General features: G+C 37.1%; 1 protein-coding gene and 1 pseudogene across 1 annotated transcript; one reads left to right on the forward strand and one right to left on the reverse strand.

Annotated features, from left to right (window-relative positions):
• Nucleotides 1-2405: 2405 nt before the first annotated feature.
• LOC137738180 (zinc finger protein CONSTANS-LIKE 6-like) lies at nt 2406-4331 on the forward strand. The gene is made up of 2 exons (XM_068477806.2): nt 2406-3707; nt 3954-4331. The coding sequence occupies exons 1-2, from the start codon at nt 2595-2597 to the stop codon at nt 4203-4205; spliced, it is 1365 nt and encodes a 454-aa protein (XP_068333907.2). The 5' UTR covers nt 2406-2594; the 3' UTR covers nt 4206-4331.
• A 6076-nt stretch (nt 4332-10407) lies between these two features.
• On the reverse strand, nt 10408-17303 carry LOC137736358 (uncharacterized; annotated as a pseudogene).
• Nucleotides 17304-19876: the final 2573 nt, after the last annotated feature.

Here is a 19876-nt window from a genome sequence, read left to right on the forward strand (position 1 = left end):
AGAAATGTAAGTGCAATGACACACAATATAAAATTTAAAAACTAAACACCGATAATAATTTTAAGTTGTTTTCACTTTCAGATTTTTGTTCTGACATATTATCTTCCGTTTCTCCTACTCCTCCCTTAATCCTTCATTCATCATTTTCTCCCATACGCATACCAATACCTAATATTACAAAATATGTTACCAAACCTTATCCCATACATACATGTTGACATGTTGTACAGTTGTAGACAAACATACACAAGTGAGTGAGATTCTAAAATTATTTTAGACAGAGATGGAGAGGGATGGGCTATTACTGTTTAGGTCCTACACACAGGGATAGCTACACACAAGTCCCCTTCAACATAACAAAAACAAGGAATAATAATACTATGTCGACATATTTTTCTCGGAGAAAAGTCTCAATTCTCAACGACCTTTTGGCCCTTGCGGTAATCTTCTGCAATTTATGTGATCTCCACATCACCTTTTATTCATACATAGTTATTACTTATCCTTTTATCTAATTAACTAGCTAGGAGCAAGGATGGAGCTAGTGTAGGCCTAGGGGGCGGATGCCCCAACTCATTTTTAAAAAAATGAATGATTACATTCCAATTCTCAATAACCAGCCCTAATTAAACTACAATTAAAATAATTGGTAGGCAACTAAACTAGTCTACCGTTTTGGATCCCAAATGCCCTCCCTGATGACAATTTAATTGTGTCTTCCCTTTTTTCTAACCCTAGGTCGTTAATCCACACAAAACTCATCCCACCACGTACGGCAAAGCAATTCTAGTCCTCAACTTCTCCAGATTTTTCCTCCCCTTTTATTCAACCAAAACTCAAATGAATTTGGAGTGTTATAGACAGTTGGAGTTCCAGTAATCAATTATCAAAATTCAACACAAGAATTTTACTCCACAAGGTATTTTATACGACTTTACTTTATTAATTTGTTTTTGGCATTTCAATTTAGAATTTAGCTTTCTAATTTAGAGATCAATGGATGAATGATAACATGATTATTTTTATATAAAGAGATATTTAATGGTATTGGTAATAATATTGTTATGCAACGCTTTCAAAACATGAAAACAATTCGAGGAATAATGTAATATGTTGTATGAAAAACTTTATAAATTAAAATATTAGTGTTTTGTTCAATAAATTCTTGAGATTTTTAATTGTTATTTTGTTGTTCGAGGATGTCCTCGCTCATACAAATCTCTGGATTCGTCCCTGGCTAGGAGATGTGTGAATTCAAACCACTAATCATCAACGACCTCTCTTTTCAAACATTTTTTGTATGTCAAGGTCGTGCCTCAATTGGCTGTGTTCATTTTCTTAATCCAACCCATCTATTTCTACTACTAGTCAAGAGTGACTTTTTATCCATCAACTTGAAAAAGAAAATAAAAGTTCGATAAATCACTTCCTGCACAAACTTAACTTGTAATCTAAATGATAAAAGCGGCATAGAATTTGAGAGTTATATACGCAGCAATACCACAATTCACTGTTAGAGTTAGATCTATGTTTTAGGTAATACTAGATAAACTAAATTTACAGACAAAGTTTTGTAAATTAAATGACATGAAAATTAATGATTGGATATGACTTTAAGCATCGAAAAACATGTTCATTCTTATTTATGAACACCTTTTGATTTGCAAATTTTATCTACAAATTTAATCTTTTTAACATTATCCTGTGTTTTTGTTTTAATGAGTACTACCTTTCTAGGGTGAAAAAAAAAAGATTTTTGACTGATATTAATTATTAGATGATTGCTCCTATCACGCTCCAAAGAGGATTTACGATGGAATGAGTATCCTCTCCGAATCCTTTTTGTGAGGATCTTAGGAATTCTCAAATTATGTTCGTTTATCGTACATCGTGCTGTCAGAAATCATTTTAAATACTTTTATTTAAAATTAAGTATGAATAGTACCTGACGAAAACTGACTGCACGATGTACGATGAACAAACACGTTTTGAGAATTCCCAAAATCCTCACAAAGAGGATCTGGAGAGGATCCACATTCTTTACGATGGATAGAAGCCAAGCCCTTTTTAGAGGACATGTGGATCATGGGAGGACCACAATGCTGGAGGGAATGCAAAACTCTGAAATTTAAACTAGTACTGATGGACTATATGGGGCAGGGATGAAAAACTAACAAAACGGTCCTTTTACAATTCGGATAAGAAGAAAGTGAGAGATGGGACCCGTATCTACTACGAAACAAGAAATCTGTCGATGAGGAGAACTAGCCAATGGGAAGCTCGAGATTCGGATCGAATTTGTAAACTCGACCAATTGGGAAACAGATAAGCCTCTCTGCGGGCCCGAAAGTACATTCCTCTCTCTCTCCTCCCCAAAAGTGCAGATCCAAGAGCTGGCCTTCGCTGTTTTATGCTCTGTAAAAGCGCCGGTTGTGGGGCACGCACTCGAGCCCTAATTATTTCTTGCGCTCTTCACTTATATAAAAGTGCATTTTATCAGACAGTTGCTACTCTCGAATTCGCACTATTTAACTGTACTCTCTCAGAAAAAGCTTTTGGGATTTCAAATTGTGTGTCGAATTTTGTTTTCTTTGATGAATTCTAGCAAGAAAGTGGCACACGCCGTCGGCGGAAAAACTGCCCGGGCGTGTGACAGCTGCATAAAAAAGAGAGCTCGTTGGTACTGCGCTGCCGACGACGGTTTCTTATGCCAAGCCTGCGACTCCGCCGTGCACTCCGCCAACCAGTTGGCCCATCGGCACAAAAGGGTTCTCTTGAAGACGGCGTCGTCGCTCAAACCTAGCAACAAAGATGATCGAGCGAGCGCTGTTTCGGAGACCTCAGCGGCACCGTCTTGGCACCGCGGGTTCACGCGGAAGGCACGGACACCGCGGGGCGGTAAGTCCATGACACATCATGGAAAATCCGAGGAAGGCGTTCGGAACCTGTTTTCGCAGGTTCCGGAAGTTGGGGGAGATGATATTAACTCGTACGATGAAGAAAATAAAGAGGACCAACAGCTGCTTTATAGGGTTCCGATATTCGATCCGTTTGTTGCGGAGCTGTGCAATAACTCTGGTAATTCTAACGAAGATGCAGTTGCTAATTATGAAGCTCACAATCTTAGTACTGTTTCTGATCATGTCGGAAGCGAATCAAAAGCAGTTTCGTCGTTGCCGAATTTTAATTGCCACGATGGATTTCTGCTTCCGAGCGACATGGATCTTGCGGAGTTCGCGGCTGACGTGGATAGTTTGCTGGGGAGAGGCGTTGATGATGATGAGTGTTTTGGGATGGAAAGGTTAGGGTTTATGGATTGTAAAAAAAAGGAATCGAATGGTAGAGTGAAGCTTGAGGAGGATGATGATCAAGAGGGAACAGACAACGTTGATTTTATGGGGTGCCAATTAGGGGAGAGTGAGATTGACATGATGAGGGAGCCGTTTGCTTTGAATTTTGAAGATTACGATGACTCGCCTGCATCGTGCGGCGAGCAGGATGATAAACTGAGAGTGGGAATCTATAGTAAGTGTAGTACAGAAGATCATGAACGTGAGGATGCGGACGACGATGCAAGAGATAACAGCAAGAAGAGGAAGATGATTTTGAGGCTGGATTACGAGGCGGTGATTACAGCCTGGGATGGCTCCCCGTGGACCTCCGGTGACCGCCCGGATTTCGACTCCGAATGCTTGCCTGACTACATGGTTTGTACTTACTGCCCTAAATCTTCAATACTTTTCCCTTCGTATAAAGTAAAAGTCATATGGATATGAGGTTCAATTTCAGTTCAAATCTCATATGTAAGTGAAAGAAATTTTATGTTCAAATTCGATAATTGATCGTTTGTTCAAAAAATAAAATTTCGATAATTGATTATGTATGTGGAGGGATACAATAAATAGAACAATTAATATCTGTTTAATTAACTCATATGTTTGTGAACCTTGCAGGGTGCATGTGGAGCTGAACTTCATTATCCTTATGGGGATATGAACGGGCTTGGAGTTCACCCGGCAATGGTGGACGGAGGAAGGGAGGCGAGGGTGTCGAGATATAGAGAAAAGAGGAGGACACGGCTGTTCTCGAAGAAAATAAGGTACGAAGTTCGGAAACTGAATGCCGAGAAGAGGCCAAGAATGAAAGGGAGGTTTGTCAAGAGAGCATCCTTTGCAGGATCTGCTTTTCCCGTGCTTGCCAAATGAACGTCCCTCCGGCCCGGTGGTTGAGTCCATAAGTTTACCTCATAGTAAACTTGAGTTTGTGTCTACATGCACAAGCATGTACATCAATTATTATTTAAATAAATCTTTTTGACTCAGTTGAATATATATATATAGCTCATGGGTCTAAATTTTATGGAATGAGGATCCTCTCATAATTCTCTTTGTGAGGATCCTGGAGATCCTCAAATCGTGTTCATTTATCGTAAATCGTGCGGTCATAAATCATTTTAAATATTTTTATCTAAAATTAAATATGAATAGTATCGGACGAAAACTGACCTCACGATATACGACAAACGGATACTATTTGAGGAACCCCAGGATCCTCATAAAAAGGATCCGGAGAGGCAATTTTACGGATGTAGGCTCTGCTTGTTTTGTTGTTAGTAACTGTAACAATTTTCATACCCAAAAAAAAAAAAAAAAGCAATTATTTGCATCCAATAATTTGGATGCGAATTCACTCCGTGGTAGCCTTAGAGCAGTTCCACCGTTGGCAATAGTCCGGTGGACTAGCTCTCAAGCAGGGCGAGAAAGCCCGAGCAACTTGGTCCAGCATGTGTTGGCGATGGAGCCTGAGCAGGCCCGAGGGAAAGGCCTGGCAGGAGTTGCCAACCCGAGAGCCCGAAGGGCATGTGACACAAAGCTGACGTCTAGGCGACATCAGCCACGTGGTGGACGGGCCTGGACAACTCTTCGCGGAGGTCGATCTTGATGTCGATATCCCGGAGACGGAGGGCGAGCTTCTCACCGACGCCAATGACTCCACCATACCCCCAGGCCTTCCCATTTCTTTATTCTTTCTCCTTTTCTTCCCAAAACAATACAATGTCTTCAAGTTCACATAGGGGAGAGAGAGAGAGATGGTGCGGATAATTTTCATGGCGTCTTCAATCAGACCCTCGCTATCCACGCTGAGGTTCGCCTGAGCTTCTCGCCTGGGCTTTTCCTTCGCTTCCTTCACTCCTTCCCAGCGACTCACTTGCTTCCAACTCTACTTCAATGGTGGTTTACACCATGATGGTCCGATGACGCATGCAACGGTATAGCTAGGATCCTTTAGTCCTAGAGATTAAGGTTTCATGGTTTAGGAGTTTGATTTGTTTAATTTTCGAATAGGAAAGTGGGTGAGAGCTCTTGGAAAGGGAAAACAATGAGGAAGAGGGGAGTGAGAGAGTGGGAAGGAAGAAGAAAACAAAAATGGTAGAAGTTTCGCGAAGAGATTAGAAAAGATAAATTAATAATGTAATATTAATTTATATAAATTAAATAATATAATATTAATTATAAATATTAAAAAAAATACTAATATTTTATTGCCTATTGCCAGGGCTATTGAAGTGCAATTGTGGAGATGCAAAAGGCGGTTACTGTTCATTAAAGGCAGTTACTGTTCACTGGGGTGGATAGTATAGTGTATTGCCTGGGGGGAGGGTTCCCACGCTGGAACTGCTCTTATAGCCTTTAGGGGTTTATATATTTGATGATTGCAATGCATGTTTCTTCTATTTTGGCTAATTAAGTTGGGTCTACGAAGGAGATGGGGTGTTATATCGGGGGTTGGCTCTCTCCAATTCTTGAAACCGAGGGAAAGGTAGCTAGGCCTTGATAGAACTTTGGTTCTGCATAAGTTTTGCATGTATAAGTTCAGCACTTCAGCTTGCCTAATCTGGAAGAAATAATTTGACTTTTAACAAACGAAAAATATGAACTCATACTTAACTTCAATAGTAAGTTTCTCTTCTTTAACAGAAATAATATGCTGACTTACAAGGTCTAAATCCAATAATGAGCTTTTTTTTTTTTTTTTTTTTTTTTTGTATGAGAGTATTGATCACTATTTATATTGAAACAATCATTCTAATTCTCTCTATATAAATCCATGTAGAAAATTGACACACAATTCCAATTCAACTATGAGTGCAAAGTATCAGGATTCATTTAAAGTTTTAATCCCAAACTGATTAGGACAATTTTAAACTCTTGGGTGAAGTGCTAATTTTGTGACAACCCATTCCAAATTTTACGTTTTTATTTTATTTTAAAAGCGTGAATTTACGAAATTGCCCTAGAGGCAAGGACTTTGACTTCTGTTGACCATCGTCTAGAGAGACGTATGACTTATTCTTTTAACATATTCTCGTAATACTCGTGGATGTGAACGCATAGGCGAAAGCCGTTTGCGAGTCCGGATTATAACGGTATAGTTACGGACGTTAGAAATTGATTATTTAAGGTGAAGCCCAATTAGAAAAAGGAAAGAAAGAAAAAGAAAAAAAAAAAAAAAATCCCAGCTTTTCCCGTGGGTTTTCCCACTCGCGACCACCCATTTTCCAGGGCCGATTCCGGCCAACTCCGGTGGAGTTTTTCGATGCCACTACCACCATCTTGAAGCTCTCATTCCCCTCTACAAAACCCACCCAAGAACCACCTTGATTAACCATGGGATGTGGAGGTTTGAGGCCACGAAAGTTGACGAAAATCAATGGTGCTCCGGCCACCCTTTTCGATTTTCCGGCCAATCGGCAAAGCAATGGCCGATGCCACCACTTGGGATTTGTAGCCCATCATCCCAGGAGCAAAACCCAACCAACCTTAACCCCGTTGGACCACCGTAGACGACGAATTGACGTCGGGAAGTTTTAGGCACCCGCCGGCTTCGTGGGCAAAATTGACCATCTTCCGTCCACTTTTGGACTTCGTGGCAGGTATGAAAGTTGCTCCACTCACTGAGATCTTCATTTCTGTGAAGTTTGAGAATTTTTGGAAATAGTTGGATTTTCCGGCGAGTCGGGGCGGCCGACCGCCACCCGCGGCGGCGCGTGCGGCGGCGCGTGGCCAGTGGGCCGCCAATGCTATTTTTAGGCTATGTCGAATGTCTTGAATTCAGTTTTGTTATTAGAATGACATAGGTTGATCGTTGGAACCTAAATTCGTTACGATACATTGCTTGATGAAAATGTGAATCGACGATCCGACCGTTGGATCGTCACCAAACTTGGGTACATTATAATACGTAATATTTAAAGATCATAGGAATTTATGGATCGGGAATCCGATGTACGGATCTTTCCGAATTGGATTTGTAAGTTAGTAAAATAAATGTTCACGGCCACTTGTTTTAGGCAATTGGCGGAGATCTGACCGTTGGATCGTAATGAAATTTTAATATGTTATTCTAGAAACATATTGTGGATCGTTGGAAGTTGCGGATTGGAAATCTGATATGCGGATCTTCCGGGTCAGGTTATACAGGGTTGTAAACCCTACCGTCGATCTTTGATCGACGGTTGACTTGTGGTCAATGGGTCTCAAACTATTTTCGAATGTCGTTGAGGTTGTGTTTTATGTGAATTACATATTCTACGGATAAGAGTTCTGAGATGTGATTTGATAATTGGTCACAGGGACCAATCATCCAGGACGCCTCGATGCGTGCACTAGAGAATCATAGCGTGGACTCCAGGTGAGTGCATCTTTTCATTTTTATCGTACTTATTATTGAGAGTTCTATCGACACCTTTAAATTGATTAGGCATATTACTTTCATATATAATTATTGTGAATGCTTGAAGTACTATGTGAACTACGAATGGCTTGATCCCTGTTTAGGGTACGTAGGCAGTCTAACGAGACGTTAGACGCAGCCATAAAATATTTGAGACAAAAACCTTGCTTGGGAAATTGAGTAATGCGAAGGAAATTGGTAAAGACAAGTTTTAGTTTTGTGAATTAGTTAGTTAAATTAGAGTTAATTGGATTGTCATGGATAATTATCCTTGAAAATAAGTAGTTTGGGAGTAGGGCGTTATTGATTGTACACTTCACACTATATTGTTTATAATTGAAAATGCTACGACATGGTTGAGTAGTAGATTGCATCATTATATATCCATATGTATATTACTTGCATATAATTATTGGGAATGCTTTCAAGTGCAAAGGTGAACTCAGGACACCCAGGTAAGTTCAGGTGAGTTTATGGTACTAGTTGAATCGATTGCGTCATAGCATGACTACAGTTATGAATTAGGCAACTTCGATACGGTCGTACTGGTTGCCATGAGTTGCACATGTTATATTGAGATGCATTGAGAACTCATAAACCTGCACCTCGGTGTTAGTGCTCCCGCCCGTGGCCAGGGCACAGTCCTTCACGTGATGTTCACCTCCCGCACCTTACGCTCGCCTTGGATCCAAGGTAGGTGCACAGTCCTGTCGTACAGACCACTTTAGGTGGTTCCGACTTGTAGGTGACCCGCGATTATTCGCCCAGTCTTCACGTGATCGTAGCACTTGAGCGTATTTATTTACACCCAGTCCTGTCGTACAGACCATTTTAGGTGGTTCCGACTCGTGTGCAGGTATACTTATTGAGCTATATGCTAGCCAGGATTGATGAGATATAGATAAGTCGTACAGGTCACTAGAGGTGACTCCGACTTATATGCTAGCCAGGATTGATGAGATATGGATAAGTCGTACAGGTCACTATAGGTGACTCCGACTTATATGCTAGCCATGATTGATGAGATATGGATAAGTCGTACAGGTCACTAGAGGTGACTCCGACTTATATGCTAGCCAGGATTGATGAGATATGGATAAGTCGTACAGGTCACTAGAGGTGACTCCGACTTATATGCTAGCCAGGATTGATGAGATATGGATAAGTCGTACAGGTCACTAGAGGTGACTCCGACTTATATGCTAGCCAGGATTGATGAGATATGGATAAGTCGTACAGGTCACTAGAGGTGACTCCGACTTATATGCTAGCCAGGATTGATGAGATATGGATAAGTCGTACAGGTCACTATAGGTGACTCCGACTTATATGCTAGCCATGATTGATGAGATACGGATAAGTTGTACATGTCATTTTAGATGACTCTGACTGATATATATTACTTTGTATTGATTTAGTCCATTTGGCCTACTTATTAATGTATGGTGGATTTGATGGCAAACCGTGGTTTTGGTCATTTCTGAGTATGGTTGGGATATATGTATATATGTTGTACTGTCTTATGGAAAACGATACGGGTTTTATATTTAGGGGCATTACTTTTTGAGAGATAGTAACTTTGGGAAGCTTGGTTTTATTGCTTACTCACACCTTCTGTTTGGTGCCCTCCAGGTTTTAGCTGCTGAGTTTGTATCGACAAGAATCTATGGTGAATCTTAGTATTAATGGATATTTCTGAGGGTATGATTCTTACCCACACTACTGTACCTTACTTATGCTCTGACATCGCGTGTGAAATGGGTTCGCTCCCACTCGTAGCGCACTCTGGTACTTAGACACTTTTAGATTCAAATTTATTCACTTTTTATGCACTATCACATTTTATGGCTTCGTCACCTTCCAGGTGACGGCCAGCACAGCTCGATTCAGGGTCCAAGTGGACTTTCTGGGTCGGGGTGTGTCAAATTTAATCCTTGAACTATCATCTCAGTGAAAATTAGGTCTCTGATTTTATTTTATTTTGGTAAAATAGTCCCTAAATTCATTAAAAATTGCTAATTTCGTCTCTACTATTATATTCAAAGCTATTTTATCTAATTTTTCTTTAACTTAAGTCACTTCACATACTTTAGAGTGTAATACTATCATTTCCTCACCTATAAGCCCTTAACATTTCATATAGGTTGCGAATCTAACGTCCAATTCACCCTCCAAAGTTAACTCCGTACACTATTTCTTTATGAAAAAATTATCAATCTACCCTCTAATGTATATCACATGCAAGTAATATGACTTAAATTGACGAAAAATTGAATATAGTAGCTTCGAATTTAATATTGGGGATGTAATTGGCAGATTTTTTATAATTCAATGACTGATTTTTCTGAAAAATAATTTAGGTACTAATTTTTACTCAGGTGATAATTCAGAGGCTAAATTGATAATTCACCCTAAACTCTTTAATAAGACATTTCCATACCAATTTAAAATACACTAACCAATTCTAACATTTCCATATCAATTTAAAACACACTGACCGATTCTAACTCCCATCATACTCAAATTCTACCATTATTCTCTCGTGCTTCAAACATTTCCTAATCGTTTTCAAGATTGTAATGTTATATCGATTTTAATCAAAATAAAAAGGAAAAAACATTTGCTAATCCAGTTGTCATTCCCACAACTATCCACATCTTAATAATAAATAAATTAATTAACATTGATTGGAAGAGGTAACCCAAGACCAAGAGTTACTCCAGCTCCAACCCTGCCGCTCCATCTCGATCATCAGCAGCTTGCTGATTTCCGCTAGACCCGTTTCCTTGCGGACTCGGGTACAAGTCATCCGGGTCGGGAACATTGCAGATTGGTGCCAAATTATTGATGTTTGACCCGATTGCAAAATCTGGTTGGATTTTGGGCCGGTTCATGGACCTTTTCAACTTGTTCCGGGTTCTTGCTTTGTTATGAGACGAACCGCCCGAGTTTGTGTCCGTAGACACGTGGCGTATGTCCCCGTATTTGTGAGGAGGATCCAGGTTCGGATTCGTGTTCTGCTGCAGCGCATCCGCATGAATTCCTGTGATGGGCGATCCTTCAAGAACTGCATCAACGGCTGTCTGGAATTGGTCCAAGCTCCCGGACCACATCAAGCCCACCGGGCCGTACGTTGGGTTCACGATTCATCTACAAGCCACATATAATAACGACTTGAAAATAGCTATAAAAAATCAAACTCGAGTTTTAGAAAATTCGAAGTTGTATTTCTAGAAGAAAAATAGTACAAATTAATTGAATGGGCGATATTTATTTTTCTAGAAATGATTTTCCAACAATTTTTTTTTTCATTTTGCACACTCAACACATTTCTAGTTAATTTTGTCTTTCAATTTATTCAACTCAAATTTAGAAATAAACAGGATGGCTTGACGCGAGAAAAATGTGTGAAAAACCACTTCAAATTATTTTTGGAAGGGAGATCTAATCCACAAATATTGATTCATGGTTGTGATGTTTCTAGCCAACTAACTTAACTCACATGTACATGGTAATTTTTTTTTTTTTAACAAGCAATAATGTGAGTTAAGTCAGAGGCGAAAATCAGCAGTTTTGTGTTGCCACTTTCCGGGTTAGTTTAAAAGGCATGCAGGGAGAAGTGGAAAAATTAGCCGACTGTTTTTGTGCTTTACCCTTTTACTCTAACCATGCGTGCAATCTTATATTACCAACCGACCGTGCTAATAGAATATAAAACTAATATAATTTTATGGGGCTTTTGGATCTAGGTCCAAAAACATAGGTAGTTTTTGAGACTAAGTCCAGTTATCCAATTACATATTCTTATATTAATTTTGCCCCTTCAGATAAAAATATTTAAATTCTTTAATTTTTTTTATCATTTATTCAGTTTTTAAATTTTGAATATTTAAATACTCAAACTAAAATATTATCTAATAACTACCTACTATTTATGAAGAAAACAAAACCGATATAATTTAGTAACTACCTACCTATTGTATAGTAAGAAAAATGTTTATACCTACAAAGCAGATATAATCTACTTGCAAAACAAAATAAACTACCTATTGTATTGGAAGAAAAATGTTGGGAACCTACATGGCGGAACATAGAAATATAAATATGATATAATATACCTCCATTAAAGGAACGAATTTGGAGAGAATAACACAAAAATATCACCCATGAAAAGAAAAGACAAAAAAGAGGAGGATTGATAGAGGGAATTGTTTGGAAGAAGGAAAAAAGGAGGGAAGAAACGGACAGGGGGTTAAGGTGATTATATGGCTATAACTAATCCTACAATTAAGGGATTAGTTAAACGACAAATAATCCCATAATTAAGAAATTTTGTGTATTTACAACAATTCGTAAACCTGATGGGTAAATATGGTACAAATCACAAATAAGCATACGTGGAGTCTCAATTATTGGACCTATTTCAATGAAGTGGACTAATTCTACTAATGACTCACAAAATTGGATCTATATCAAGTTATCCCTAATTTTATATGTGGGGTAAATTACATTTTATACCTTCAGATTTTTGTCTAATTTTAAATTGACCATTATGTGATGATGGGGTAGATGCATAGCCCATATTTTTAGGTAACTAACACTTTCGATAGCAAATTAAGTCAAAATATTAGACTTAACAACTAGTTCTAAAAAAAAAAGGATAAACTATAATTACAAAGACCTAGGCTGTGTTTTGTGTACCTATAATAAAAGCTGGTACACCACGTGGTACAACATAAGCAGATAAGAGTGTTGATATGTTCCACTTTTGAATATAGTTTTCAATGTCTCTCCACTTCTATTATGACATATGGTATACCACCTTGTGAATTTGTAGATAATGTAGCCCTAGTTTGGTACTGAGGTGATTATGAAAAAAGTGGCTATCAAAAAAAGCTGGGAGCTTTTTTATGTTTGGTAAACATTCAGCTTCAGTTTTTTTTCACAATTTTAGATGAAAAAAAGCCAAAAACACAAAGCTGCAAAACCCAGCTTTTTTTTCACATCTGTTTTGCATAAAAGTTTATCAAACACTATAATACTGGTTTTTTTTTTTCAAAAACACTTTACAAAAAAGTTTACCAAACACTCTGCTACTTTATTTCACAGCTGCTTATTCTCACAACACAGCAGAAACAGTTTTTTTTCAAAGCACAACAATACCAAACCAGCTCGTAGTCTTGTGTACTACCTTTTAGCATTTTGGTTGTTTTAGGCTGCACATGGATTATGCTAGATTTCGATGGGTTTCTTTTTTGTTATTTGTGTGGATTATGTCCGTTTTAGTTTAGCTATATTTTCATTAATTATTTTGCCATTATATTAAAAATTGTGATTTTGGTTGGTTTCTTTTGTTATTTGTGCAGATTTTGTCTGCTTTAGTTTTAACTGTATTTATTTAATACTTCTGCAGTTATATTAAGATTTGTATCTTGTGTACATTTTGAATATATTGTTAAACTTTATTAGCAAATTTTGGTCCCTTTCTAATTTTGCTTTACTATTGAGCATCATTTTACTTTCTAAAGGAAAATCCATAAAATTGTATTCCCATTTATACGCAGAAATGTAATTTTAGATGCAATACAGGGGCAGAATGTGTGAAAGCAAAGAAGAAGACAACCAATGAAATTAGGACAAGGAAGAAGGGCAAAATGATTACCTGGCACGTGACACGCACGAGCTCTGGACGGTCTCACGGTTGTACACTCCGGATTGGCAGGGCCCGAAACCAAGTTTGATGTACGGATTGCCTGGGCTTAATTCCTGGACTGGACATTGTGAGTGGCCCATTATTTTGGGCCAGTGGTTTTGCAAATCCTGATGACCCACCCCATTTTAACTAATTTCATTAATTACATTAATGTGTCACTGATTACTTTCCATCTTTGGTTGGATTGCTACATTAAGTTTCTGGACTAAATGTTAAGGAGACCACGTCACCTCTTGTTTTTTGTACAATATTTTATAATATTAGCGTAGAAATTGTGCCAAAAACATGAGATGACAGAGAATCTCACTTAGAGAGAATCTCCTTAGCATTTCTCATAAATTAATAATTTCTTGATGCATAGTGTTTGTGATTTAACTATGAGGTGCATATGACATTTTATTGCAATGGTAGAAAACAATCATCTCTATGCACATTGGTGCAGGTTCGATTCCCTTCCCCTTAACAATTAACTATTTTTCTCCATATGCTTTGGATGCTTCGCCGTAGAATAGATCGATCCAATTCCTGTTCTTTTCCATAATATATTGCATTACTAAATTAAACACCACGCAGCGATGAAACACGTTTCATATAAATTGTCCTTCAAACCGCATGATAGTTGAGTTTGACCCATTCATGAAATTGATTTTGGTCCCAATTAAATAAAAAGGGTAATGGTAGGGACATCAAATTTGAAGGCAAAATTTGCAAACTAAATGATACGTTAACTATAGAATTGTGCATATTTATCAATGTTTAAGTAATTAACCAATCATTAACTTCTATGTCCTTGAGTTTTTTAAATTTAGTATCCTTAACATTACTCAAACAAAAACTAGGCAAAGGACAAAGGAAGAGTAAAATATAAATAGGAGTGGCAGTGAATATTGCATAGGATGGTGGATTGGAGGGTCAAAATGTATTATAAATTAGTTGTATTCCACATCCAAAAGCTAGCAGACAAACGAGTCTGAAGTTTTACCATCCTTCGCCGCAGAAGACGTGGCGTTTCTCACATCGGCTTCTCTGCTGCCCTTCCTCTCTCTCTCTCTCTCTCTCTCGCTCTCTCTCTCTGAGTTTCAGTCTTCTCCTCCTCCACCCTCCTCCTCCCCTAAAACACCCAAAATACCAGAAAACGAGAACCCTTTTGTTTTGCTTGTTAACTTGACCATATCCATATCCAAACAACATGCACTATAAAATCGAAGAATTAATATCATAAAAATTATTAGTCAGCGAAATCTGTTTCCATGCACTTCTTTTGCAACCAGACAAAAGTGCTTTTCAAGAAAATCACAAAGTTGAATATCACAAACTTTCTGTGTTACGCTACTTTACAAACGCTAAAGTCCATCCAACATTACTACCCTTTTTCCACGTTTGCAAATCCCACTCAAACCCTAATTAATTAATCTTAATATTATACTTTTTTTCCTTTGATCAAAAGCACTTTTCCATGCATGGTTTTCAACTCCGGAAAACCGCTTTCTGAAAAAGCTAAAAAGCGATGGCGAAATGTGATGTAGAACAGCCAGGCTTGTTGGGGTTTGTAGTCTAAATTAATCCTGAAGTTTGAACTGTTTAATTGTTAAAAGACTACTACAAGAGAGTCAACGGCTCAGGCCCTCATGGCCTTAAAATATGTAGCCAGGTACAGCATCTATTCAGACTCCAAGATTAGAAATTGCGACCAATGTTACAACTTACACGAGATGACTTGAAAGGGCTTCAAATCATATATTATATCCAGTTTGAAAGGACAATACTTGCGTTTATTTTACGGATACAAAGAATCAAAGTTAACATAGTATCATCATATAATAATCATAACCGTTCATTTTCTTATTCATTATTTAAAAATTATTTGTAAGAATTCAATCAAATTAAAGATTATATACAATGGCGTAGCCAACCAAAGACTACGGTGGGCTGTAGCTTAAGGAGAGTTTGTGGCATATGTATGTATATTTTAGTGCATACTCTAATATAATAGACAAAAAAAAAAAAAAAAAATTGCAAGAAGAATTATTTTTTAATGAAACTAGCCCGGCGAGTATTTAGCACAACTAGAAATATAAAACTTATCATGAAATTGTGATGCCGTTTCGTTCAAGATTATTTTGCTTTGATTTAGCAGGCTTTATATTAGTTTCAATCAATTTTTTTAAGATTGCTTTTACATCTACTTTCATTGTTTTGATTTGTGCTAGTAGTGTGATTGTAATTGAGATGTCAAGTTTTTTATCTTCTTCTTGTGTTTACATCTAAATATATGTAAATTTGATGATGTAATTTTTGCAATTTGCAAATGCGAAGCTTGTTGAGTTTATGCCAAGTAAATTTTTTAAGTATACAAATACAGAAGTTAAACTTAAATTTTTGCATACGATATGTATGTAGCAAAAAAATTATTATTTGATTTTAGGGTAACTTTTTTAGCTAGTCCATCCATAAAAAATTTTCTGGCTCCACCATTGATTATATAGTTGTATAGGTCCGTGTGTTATGCAAATCGATGATTTCAGTTTAATCACTATATTTGCAGAGATAGATATTTAACGATTAAAAAAAATAAAATGATTCCAATTATAGTATCAACAATTAAATACCATAATAAAAACATATGGACAAGTAGGTGCAACTACGCGATGAACACAACAATTGTCCATATTATAATATGGGGTGGTGTTGTAAAATTTAAAATTTATTGCTGTTTAAGCAGCCTTAAGCTTTCTGAAAGATGGAAGATTCAAACTTTTTTCTTTACCAATTTAAGAAATAAGACAGGAACGAAACCCTATACAGGTAAGCAGAGGAAAACCCTACCGGATACGCCAATCCGAGAGACTATAACATTTATTTATGATTTTTCATCGGAAAAGGCAAACAAAATCACAGACTCATTTAATAATCCCAGAATAATAGTATTTGATCGATCGATCGAGATCAGAAGAGCTAAAAGCTTTCACCAGAATGGACCATTCACTTTATTTCAGGGACTTGATAGGAAGCTGTTAGATTGTTGATCCAAAATAGTATAACCAAGATCTAATTAAAAAAAAAAAAAAAAAAGAAGTAGAAAATGCGTGTTTGTATTGTTGCTGTTGGAAAGCAAAGAATCTCTGTGTTTGTAATTTTGCAAAAATATTTTTCTGCAGCCAACACTCTTTCTCTGATTATGATATATATTCGATATTCTGAAGATCTCAAAAAGCAAAGCTAAAAGATCAAAAGATGTATAGGATCTTGGAAAACTAGTACATACGTACGGAGATTCTGCTGGTAGCTAGGAAAGAAATACGAGTACAAATTCCTAAACTTTTCTCTTTATACATCATGATTTGTGATCCATTAATCTTAAGAAATTAATTAAACAGATTAATCAACCAAAATACCCCCGGTTTTCTCACTTGATGAATTACAAAAAGAAACCATTAAAACTTGCCAAACGATATGAGAAAAACGTGGGTGTTTTGGTTTTAATTCCAGAAATTATTTCCCAAGAAAAAAGGAAGAAATTTGAACAGTTTTACTAGTTGTGGAGTTGATCTGGGCAACTGGGCACTCTTCTTTTGGATTCTTCATACCCTTTTTCTGTTTTGTTGAAGTTGGAACTGGAAGTGCTTCCGCCGATGTACTTATGGAATAGGGCTTCTGTGCTTGTCTTGCTCTTCTTCTGCATCATGTTCCTCTCTGCTTCCACCTGCACCTTTGATATTACATTACCTGTATTTCCCGGGAATACCCGTATTGCCCCTGCCTTGCAGTCGCAGCAGACCCAAATCTGTAACGCCGAAACGACCAGAATCACCACCAGGGAAGAATGCAGAAGCCTCCAGCCGCCGGCGAACGACATTGCCGGAATATATATATCCAGCTACATAAATCACCAAAGCCCTCTCTCCCTCTCCCCTTTCTCTTTGTCTCTCTCTCTCTCTCTAATTTGTAAGAGAATTTGATGAGCTGTTTAAGCTGATGTTTGACTGTTAAGTTCTGAATTCTCTCTCTCTCTCTCTCTCTCTCGAGGCTATGACTTATGAGCAACGGATTGACGGCTATTATATGTATAAATTATAATGGAGCCTAGTATTCCCCCACACTGGTCCACGTGAAGAGAAAATAACAGCAGTATACGTCTCTGCTCTCTGTATTTTATTTTTTAAATCCGGTTTTTCTTTTCTTCTGTTAAAATAAAATAAATTTCAACAGTTGCTTCACTATTAATCAATATCAGTACCATATGTCTTTAACTTAATTACTTACACCGTTAACATTTATACACTTTCGTTACAAAATGTTATATGAATGTAGTATTTTAGTTTGTCGGGTTCTCCGTTTGAATGATTAACTACTAATCAGCACACATATTGTTCTCAATTTAGTGACACGGGGCTTAAGTCCAATAGATGTGAGATTCTATTAAACATTTGATTCTATTAGTAGTAAAATTACTAGATATATATTGTATTTTATTTTGCCAATTTTTGATGAAAAATACTCACAATACGATATTATTCGACAACAAAATTGCAGCACTGGCCCCTCAATTCTAACCCAATTGGAGTAATGGTTTCTCAACTAAAAATTCATGACCATTGGTCTCTTAACACATCAAAACGTGCATCGTTAACTTTGTCAACATGAGTCATGTTGAAAGAACCATTGCTATAATTAGATTAAAATTGAGGGACAATTGTTACAATTTTCCCCCTAAGTTATCATAATCAATAGTCACAAAATTTTAATTAATAGACTATTACACCCCCCCCCCCCCCTCCCTCTTCCTCCTCCTCCTCCTCCTCCTCCCAAGTTAAAGTTATGGAAAGATGGTTTTTTTTTTCATCACTAATTTGCCAATCGTTGTGGTGAATCACTGTTACACTGCTGCTGCAGTTGCTGCAAATATCGGTGCAACTACGATTACCGATGCATTACGTTAGAATGCATGAGAGCCACACTCGAGCATGAGAGAGCGAGAGGCAAATTTTGAGAATTCAAGTTATTTAACCACGCAGGAAGGTGAACGGTGAAGTACACTCTCCAATTACGCGTCCTGTAAATGGTAAATAGTAAAGAGATAGAGTGTCGATTTAAAAAAGAAAGAAATGCATGGGATTGCGGAGGAGGAGGAGAACGGCCGGGAATCCCGCGGTGGTGTTGGCGACCAATATTTGGGTGAAGTAGGTTAAAAGTCTTAAGAGTCAAGAGTCGTACGTAAACATGGAAACGTGTATGCAAAAGTAATAGTTCTCTCTCGTACGTTCGACCTAATTAATTGTTAATTACTATTCTAAATTACTAGAATTAGGTGTCAACTTTGATGCAATCTAGTGAGCTACTTGAAGACACAATTGTCCTCATAAATCACTTGGGACATGTGATTAATAATGTGAGTTTTTCGTTGCTGTATTTGGTTAGATTTTTGGGTACGATGTTTTATATTTATTTTATCACGATTCAAAGTTGTCATTAGCTGGCATATGACGCTTTATTATAGTAACGGAGAACAATAATGTTTATGCAATTTGGTCGAGTGGGAGAGATTGAATAAGAAAGAAACAAGTCGAAAGGGAGAGATTGAGTGAGAGAGAGATAGAGACGCTGAGATAAAATCAAGGATATAAATTGAATATCAAATAATTTGGACAGCGAAAACAGTTCATACCCACCCTCGCCCCATGGGTCCAAGACTTGTTTGACCAGCCCTACTTCGAACCACGTTGTTGATTAACACATTCTCATACATGTATGTGCTTTTTTTGTTTTATTTGTGTAAGAGTTGTCTTAATCATGTTAATCAAGTAAAGAAGTGGACCTCGAACCTACTCAAATAAATGGCCAGCTTGCATGTTATTAATCATTCTAAACAATAGCAATTTTATGATGCATGCCGACCACAATATTAGATCAATTATCTTAGATTCTATGATTTTAAGAAAATTATGGTCATACACAATTTGGTCTTTAATTCAATAGTACGTGATCATTTAATTTTTGTTGTTGCATTTTCTCTTCAATCGTTGCATTAAGATCGAATGATGAAGGAACACAATTTTATTTGAGAATAAGATCTAGGATAATGAAACCCGTATTAGATCATGACATTATTATTAACTCATCAATTGGTGATGATGAAGCATGCACGAAATTTGGCATTCAAGAAAAATGAAAACAAGGAACAAAATTAAAAGAATTTGCGATTATCATATCGGATTTTCTCATAAGAAAATTCCATTTCTTGGTAATACAAATCCATTGTGTTCTAGAAATAGAAAGATAATTGTTATTAGCACTCCAAAAATCTTATTTGACACTTCAAACTTTCTATAATTAGAAGAAAGAAATACATTTATAAATAATGTATAATGAAAATTTTGAAATGCTAATAAGATTTTCTAATGAAAAAGCGGAGAAAAGAAAGATAAAATA

This window comes from Pyrus communis, chromosome 13, assembly GCF_041283825.1.
Source record: "Pyrus communis isolate YQ-2024b chromosome 13, ASM4128382v1, whole genome shotgun sequence".
NCBI lineage: Eukaryota > Viridiplantae > Streptophyta > Magnoliopsida > Rosales > Rosaceae > Pyrus > Pyrus communis.